Source organism: Macadamia integrifolia, chromosome 11 (assembly GCF_013358625.1).
Source record: "Macadamia integrifolia cultivar HAES 741 chromosome 11, SCU_Mint_v3, whole genome shotgun sequence".
NCBI lineage: Eukaryota > Viridiplantae > Streptophyta > Magnoliopsida > Proteales > Proteaceae > Macadamia > Macadamia integrifolia.
The window spans coordinates 22371014-22379785 of NC_056567.1; the positions used below are offsets into that span (position 1 = coordinate 22371014).

An 8772-nucleotide genomic window follows, 5' to 3' on the forward strand; every position below is an offset into this window, starting at 1 on the left:
TAATGGCTTCAAGCATTCTCAGCATGGCTCCTAGGTGCAGGTTCATGTCTGGCCCCCAAAAGCATAAGAGTATAGCATGCATGCTGAGATGTGATAGGAGCATCTACATTCATTCAAAATCCCTGAATTCTCCCACTGTATTCACCCATGATCAGAAGGCGCCAATAAAAAAAGAAGCAGGGAAAGCGGATCCAACTAACAAATTCCCCTAAATGCATCAAATTCTTTTAAGTAGAAGCAATTTGATGTAGATTCTTTACCAAACTAGGCTTGTTTTATTAGGAATAAGTCTAGGGTTGGGTTGCATATGTGTTGGGCCTTCAGTCCATGTGGTTTGGAATGTAATGTGCTACTTTTATGGGTCTAAAAGAGGGCCTTTAAGGTTGCCTACGGGATTACTAGTTTGTTTCCTTTTTCATTAGTTTTCTTTTAAGTTGGGTTTAATTTAAGTTATTTTTGTTTTCTTAGGAGTCAAGTTATTACTTGAGTCAAGTCATTAGTAGTTAGTTTCCTTTTTCGGCTAGTTTCTAGTAAGTATTGTATTAGGAGACTAAATTAGGGTTTCCTTAAGGAACCTTCTATTTTGTAATTCCCTTCCCCATCATTATAAATAAAGAAAAAGAGCTCCTAAAGCTATAATGATTTTTATGAACAAATTAATGGCTGCTGCTATTGTCTTCTCTATAAAGATTTGTCTTGTGTTTGATTAAGGCTGATGGAACTGGTGTTTGATCCAGTTGACTCTCTATGGTATGAAGCCCGAGAGGTGATAGCATAGATCTATTTGCTTCTGATTCCTTTGGTGTTCAGACATATTTTCCATATTGTTACTAACCTATCTCATCATCTAAGCTTGCTGGAGTTTTATCTACAGTTCTTTATAATCTGATTTCTTGTGCATGTTTTTTGGGTTGGTTTATGGTTGTTCTTTGGTAAAAAAATCCTGCAGTTGTGAGCTGGTTTGACTTGTCCAACCTAACCTTACATTTAGTGGTATCAGAGCATGGCAAAGAACAACCCTACTACTGAGATGATGGCTGCCATGGTTTCCATGATGGAGAAGTTGATACAACTAAATCAACAAATGGTGCGAAGGGATGAAAGATTAGCTAGAATGCAGCGACGTGTTGGTGTCCCACAATCATTAATAGCACATATAATGCTTCTATGGGAAGTGAAGATACCTCTATTTAAACCAAAAGCATAGTTTTAAAGCTTCAAAGACAAAAGGTCAAGAGTTAGAAGATTTCACTGAAGAGTTCTATACTAAAGAGATTAGAGGAGACAATATTGAAGCCATGGATGATGATGTAGTGGTTGAGATCACTCCATAACAAGTCTTTGAGATTCATGATGAAAAGGAAGAGCTTGTTCCTTCAATCCTTGATGAAAAGGATACCAACATTGATGACTCTATGCACACGAAATTCACAATTGGTCTTGATTCAGAGATCGAGTAAATAGAGTTTGTTCCATCATGGTTTTTTGAAGAAAAAACTCCACGCCTTGAACACTACATTCTAAAAGTTTACAAGCAACCAGAATTTTGTTTGGGAATGGTCAAAGCTACTAATCACATGTTGTTTCCCCCTCATCACTGCAAAATTAGAGGACAATTTTTTTCAAGATGGGGAGAGTCTATGCAGATTCTTCACCAAACTAGGCTTGTTTTATTAGGAATAAGTCTAGGGTTAGGTTATATATATGTTGCGCCTTCAGTCCATGTGGTTTGGAGTGTAATGAGCCACTTTTATGAGCCTAAAAGAGGGGCTTTAAAATTGCCTACGAGATTACTAGTTTGTTTTCACTTTCATTAGTTTCCTTTTAAGCTGGTTTTAATTTAAGTTATTTTTGTTTTCTTATGAGTCAAGTCATTAGTAGTTAGTTTCATTTTTCAGCTAGTTTCTAATTTCAGTTTTTAGTAAGTATTGTTTTGGGAGACTAAATTAAGGTTTCCTTTTAAGGAACCTTCTATTTTGTAATTCCCTTCCCCATCATTATAAATAAAGAATAAGAGCTCCTAAAGCTAGAATGATTTTTATGAACAAATTAATGGCTGCTGCTATTGTCTTCTCCATGAAGATTTGTCTTATGTTTGATCAAGGCTGATGGAACTGGTGTTTGATCCAGTTGACTCTCTGCGGTGTGAAGCCCGAGAGGTCCTCTTCTATTTTATTATCTTCTTCTTCTTTGCTATTCAAGGTGTTCAAGACCTGCAACTTCAACCTCAATACATTACAAGTAACTGAATCTGGGCCTTTCTCAGTTCTGCCCAGAAATTCCAGAATTTTTTGCTCTCCAATCCTTCTCTCTCCTGGACAGACCAACCATCTGATTAGGCTCAAATTTGGATCGAAGATGCACCTCTCCTAGTTTGAGACTCGACAAAAATTACAGCCCTATTGGACCACCTGATTTTGAGTTATTGAAAATCCCCTCAATTCCGTCCTATAGTGATTGTTATCCTGTTTTCAGGTCTGAGACTGAAATCGATAGCATAGATCTGTTTGTTTCCGATTCCTTTGGTGTTCAGACATATTTTCCATACTGTTACTAACTTATTTCATCACCTAAGCTTGCTGGAGATTTGTCTACAGTTCTTTATAGTCTGATTTCCTGTGCATGTTTTTTGGGTTGGTTTATGGTTGTTTTTTGGTAAAAAAAATCCTGCAGTTGTGAGCTGGTTTGACTTGTCCAACTCCAACCTAGCCTTACATTACAATTAATGATGATAGAGATGAATTCTATACCATTTTCTCCACTTCAACCCCAGACCTGACTTCAATAATCCGATCAAAGAAGCCCCATTCCACTTGATCATAAGCATTTTACAAATCAACATTAGCAATCAATAGCACCACCACATTTAATCATTCGCAAAATTTCACATTAGCAAGTTGGTGAAACTCATAAGGTTATGTGCTAAATGCAGAAATATGTACCCATCAGATTACATTTTGTCATGAAATTCAAAGAATATATTTTAAGTGCATTAACTTCTGGACTAAATATTAATGGCTAACTTCTACATGTCAAAAATTAAAATTCAGATAGCAAATGCCATACTTGCCGCAAATTATTACGGGAACAGGTTTCAAAGCCTTCAGCCCATTTCTTGTGCCTTTTTTGTGTGGGAAACCTGCACATCTAACAACTTTTATCATTCGCCTCTGCACTTTAAAGTCATTCCTCCACAAACCACACTGCATGACAAAACATGAATGGAAAGAAATTAGGCGTTTTAGAATAATGCAGAAATCATATGATAAAATAACAGCAAAGTGATCTGACATGAGATAATTCCTTTAAACAAAAAAAACACAACTGATGATTTTGCTCCGAATCTATCAGGTTGTAAGGGGGGGCTCAAAATGTTAGTGGTCCTACTGTACTGTCGACTATTTAATAATCTCGAATTATCCTCTAGGACCCTGTGGGTTGAGGGGCAAATAATTGCCAAACATGAAGGAAGCCTCCCCTGTAATGAGCCAATAAAAGGTAATTCCGGAGGGGAAAATGAAAGATGCTAAAGTCAGGAAAACCTCATGCCCAACAAAACCATATACAACCCAATTATCTGAAAAACACAAAGGCAAAGCCATATAATACAAACCTCGTACCCAACAACATCGTAATCTTTACTACATGCAGAAGCCCAAATAACAATAGAAATCGTAGAAACTTCTAAATGATGAATTATTGTAGTATATCAAAACTCAAAAGAAGAAGAAGAAACCTCGTATGACATCACATTATTATAAAAATAACACAACTAGTACACAATAGCTAAGCAATCCAAATTGATAATCACAATCTAAACCAGAACATAAAGGACTCCGCCTGTAAATCCAATCTTAATGGTAAGCACAAAATCATCCTTAACGCAATATCTAATGTAAAAAGGCTAAGTCATTCTGTTCTGTCTCCATATTCATAGATTCAGCATCTTCTGTAATGGGAGCTCTTGAGAGGTAAAGCCATTGTATTGGTTCGATCAAACTCCTTGCATCTATTTACAAGCAAATAGAAGAGAAAACCAAAGTAGAATTACAATAATGCCGTTCCATCTGTCAAGTTCACATTTGCAGGCTAATGGTGTTTCATGTGGCCAACTTTGCTGTTTGATTGACAGGACCAAGTTATAACATCAACCACTGCATTGGTGAAACTTGACCTCAAGTTTCAAGGATATCCATGAAATACCATGATGTACCACTTGCACAATTTTAGCAATCACTTGTGTTGAAGTATTCAACATTTGACAAAGCAATCCATAGACGGGTCTTATAAAGCTCTAAAACACAATAACAGCCAGAATTCTATATGTAAGTACCTTTTTTTATCCTTTTTTGAAGGAAAATTACTATATTATGTGCAAAGGTAATTACCATAGAAATGACTATTTAAGGCAAATTTTGTGAATTATACAACTCTTCAAACATCTCCTAATAACTATATTTGTTTTCTTCTTGCGTAAGGAAAAAAAAAATACATTCATTCATTATAATCAGAGTACAATCCAAGCACCGCCTCACATAAAAGAATCAAGGGCATCGTCAAAATTGGGTTTTTAAACTTGGAAGTACATTTGTGCCATTTTACCATGACTTGGTGAATTGTCTCTGTTAAAATCCTGTTAAAATGTCATTGTTGGTACCCCATGGGATCAACACCTTCACACTTTACGGGCAAGGGTCCTCTGTTTCGTTGCATGCTGGACAACTTTATCTTCCACCGGAAGGCCCTTCCTTCGCCTAACAGCATCAATTAGCTTCCTTGCTGTGTTAGGGAGGACACTAGCACCATCTCCAAACTCTTCAATTTCCTCTTCCGTTTTTGGTACAAAGAAAGGATCCTCAAGGAGTGCTTCCCAGTGGCTAAGTACAAGTAGAGCACTTGAAGCACCCGATGTCCATCTCCGAAGCTCGTCCGCAAATCCAAAGCTTTCTGTAACGGGCACATAAGCATGCACAGTGAACAATGGAGACCCCTCCTGCATCTCTTCCTTCAAAACTCGAGCCCTTCGTCGGGAAAGCACAGCATACATGGGGCCTAAATATTCAGTTGGGGTGTTCAACTCACAGAAATACATGGCTTCCACAAGTCGTGGTTTCTTCTGCAGCACGGCTGTCCTACATGCGTCCTTGACAGCTGTCATAACCTGTCCCGCAAAGATGCCATATTGGTCTTGTTGTTGAGTTGAGGGTTCTGACTCATCAGTCTGTGCCCCAGAAGGAATAATGTTGGCTTCGACAAGAAATGCCAAACCCCACATAGGTTCATCACACAACGGTCCAGCTGCCGTGGCTAATTGGAACCCAGATACCACACTGCTAGCAAGACTCTCTGCCTCCATGTACAGTGCATGGCTAGCTCCTAAACCTGCCTTAGCAGCAGTATCTTTTTCCATGGTCTTTGCACAGGAAACATCTACAAACCCCAATCTTCCAGATACAAGAGATGAACCTGGTATAAGAATAGATGAACCAATAACCCCACCTTTTGAGTCGGGAACAAGGAGAATGTTAGGACCAACCTGCCTAGGACCAAGTGCCCAGATCCTTTGAAGAATCTGGAGCCACAAATTTTTATACTTCTCAATCTTATCACTATCAATTTCTTTACTCCCAGATTTAATATCACTCTCTATAGCATCCACCATACGTTTCTTAAGTGCTTCAATTGGATTGTCATCTTCAGTAGCGTTCAGTGATTCCAAGCTTCTGCTTCTTTGTTCTGGTTTGAGCTCTATAATACTTCCAAGTAGATCAGAACTTTCATCAAGAACCTTCGCCAGCGCAGGTGGAAGCTTCATGACTTGCACCCGAATAACACATCTCCCATTGGGTGTCATCTTCTCAGCATATTCCGAGCTGTCAGTCAATACATTGAGATTCTCTGGTGGATTAGATCCCTCCCCTTCAATAGTCTCCTTATAGGAGACAAGGGGAGGTGAGACTTCAATCTTTACCCTTGCAAATCTCTCTTTCAAGTCCTTTATGCACCTCTCGAGATGAACCTCTCCAGCAGCGGCAAGAACTTGCTCTCCTCGGGCAGAAACATTGACTTCTACAAATGGGTCTGCCCGGTTTAGAAGCCTCAAGCCCCTCATAAGTGCACCCATATCTGCCGGATCAGATGGTTCAATTGCTACTCTCAAAGTTGGAGAGACTTGGAAAACCATACTTGAGAATGGCCAACAGTTTCTTGTGGATGACAGTGTCGCACTCTTTAAGATATGCTGACCAAGGCCTCGTATTGCAACAACATTCCCTGCCTTCACAGACGCCACCGGTTTCAACCCTTGTCCCATCATCAGATACAAGGAATGCAACTCTGCTTCCTGCACATGCTTTTGCATTCCTTCCCCCCCTTTAAGTGGATCATACAAAGCTGAAAGCACAAAAATTCTCTGCCCCGAATAAAGAACCCCGCTGAAAATCCTTGCAAATGCAAGGAAGTACTCGTCTAAATCACTAGCCCCTCCTTCTTCTACAAAATTGCTCATAATTTCTCCATGTGGGCCCCTTTGCGGAAGCATTTTCAGTGGAACAGCAAACATTTTAGATACAAATGCAACACAAGGAGCTTCTGGACTAGAATCACAGGCCTCAACACACTTCCTCACATGTTCAGCTTCTGCCAGCACATCATGACAAGTCCCATTATCCACAACCTCCCTCTTTGGAAGCAACCGCGCAATTCGAATAGGCTGGGCTGCAATGGGATCAGGCATACATCTAACAACCATTGACAATATTGTATTAGATAAAGGAAGCCACCGGCTCATAACAGCTTGAAGCACCACTTTCGGATCCTTGTTCTGAAATTCACGAGAAGGTACAGACAAGTTAAATGACTTGATGACTTTCTCAAGCATCGCTTTATTCCCATCAGAGTCGAGAGCTGCCTGATAAACCTGCCAGAGAGGCTCAAGCACAAACTGCACAAACATAGGCCGAGCCTTACTCCCTCCGCTGATTCCCTTTTTTCCTACAATCATTTTGGTCTTCGAATTATAGTATCGGGGACCCCACAAAGCTTTCTGCAATGCTGTGACACTTGCCCCAAGCTTCGATGCATAGAAATCAGCAAACTCCCCGATGCAGAAACCCCACCCATCCAAAGCACAGGCAAAAGCCACATTTCCGTTTTGGGGTTGGAAAGTATCTTCTTCATCATCCTCAATGAACTCCTGATTCTCATCACCCGTTTCACCAGTAGGAAGTGAAAGTATCGAATCTACGTCAGAAAGATACTTCTCTGACTTGTAGGCACTCACAATCCCATTAACCTCGTGAACAATTCTCTGCAATCGATTGTAAGCTTCCATTGGACTCAGTTTCAGTTCTAAGATTAACCTATCAATCTTGTTGAGGACTAGGCAGGGTGTAAGCTTTTCTATCCACGCCTGACGCAAGACGGCATGTGTCTGTATGTGAACCCCTTCGACAGCATCAACTAAGACCAAGGCACCATCACTCAATCGGGCAGCAGTGGAGACCTCGCTGCAGAAATCCATGTGCCCCGGTGAATCTATGAGATTAATATTGTATTCCCCGTATTTCAAAGCAATCGAAGAGCTCTTCATTGTGATTGCCCGCCTCTGTTCTTCATCTAGGTAATCCATAAACCTTAGCCGGCCAGCCTGCTTAGGGTGGAGTAATCCACTTCCAGCACCAGCAATAAGATGGTCAGCAAGGGTGGTCTTGCCATGATCAACATGGGCAAGAATGCAAATGTTACGAATTTTATGGCAATCAGAATCCCCCATTTCAATCACAAATCAGACTAATAACCCAACTGTTAATACTTATAAAACTGGAAAGAGAGTGATTCTATTGAGTAATCAACCCAGAATAACAAATATCGGATAGCTCAATTCAAACAAAACCCAATGAAATTTTACAAAATCAACAAGTAATTTCTAGAGAAGTAGAGGAGGAGAATGCAATGACTCTTGTTGGGTTCCTTCCTGTGGCAGATTTGAGAAACCCTAGCGATGAAATTGCTCTCTGCGCCCTTGTTCCTCAAGATTCTAATAAACATATCAATGGATATCCTTCAGACTATGGAGGGCAATGGATAGCGAGACAATAGTGAGAAAACGCGAGTTTATTACCTCTTATGAACGAGAAAAACCAGAGAAGGATACATAAGTACCCTTTGAGTTTGAGATGACAACCTGAGAACGAAGAAACCCCAGCGTCTTCAAAACTAGACTTTGTTTACTCTGCAACAACAAGAAGAAGGAGAGCAAGCTGGGATGAAAATCCTTCAGGCGCTCTGTTATAAGTCCCAGAACATCTGCACAAACAACGGATGTACAATCCATGAGCCGTAGGGCAAGAATAGACTTTAGGCCGCGTTTGGATTATATTCTAACTAGCGTGTTTTTTTTTCTCTCTCTCTCTACTTTTCTTTTACATTTTAAACCCCTTTATTTATTTATATATTTATTTGGGTAAAATCCCGGTTTTTTTTTTTTTATAAAGAAATTGTGGATGTCAATGGCTCTCTTTGGTTTGATTTCTATTTATATTTATTTGACTTATTTATATTTTTATAAGTTTTTTGTATAATTTATAGCACTTAGTTTTATTTACAATAAATTATAATAAATCATTACTTACAAATTACTCTCAAGCTATTTGTGATTTGTGGCAACAAATCATTTATGTTGATTTTTACTACCTTAAATAAGCATTTGTGCTAAACTACTCAAAATCAATGATAAAGATATAATTTTAGTATGTTTTATATTTTTCTAAT

At 39.3% G+C, this 8772-nt stretch overlaps 1 protein-coding gene across 1 annotated transcript; it reads right to left on the minus strand.

The window, feature by feature from the left end:
* Nucleotides 1-4384: 4384 nt before the first annotated feature.
* On the minus strand, nucleotides 4385-8347 carry LOC122094035 (elongation factor-like GTPase 1). Its single transcript, XM_042664634.1, has 2 exons — nucleotides 8123-8347; nucleotides 4385-8038 (listed from the first exon to the last, which is right to left on the minus strand). Exon 2 carries the CDS (start codon nucleotides 7772-7774, stop codon nucleotides 4676-4678), a length of 3099 nt encoding a protein of 1032 aa, XP_042520568.1. The 5' UTR covers nucleotides 7775-8038; nucleotides 8123-8347; the 3' UTR covers nucleotides 4385-4675.
* Nucleotides 8348-8772: the final 425 nt, after the last annotated feature.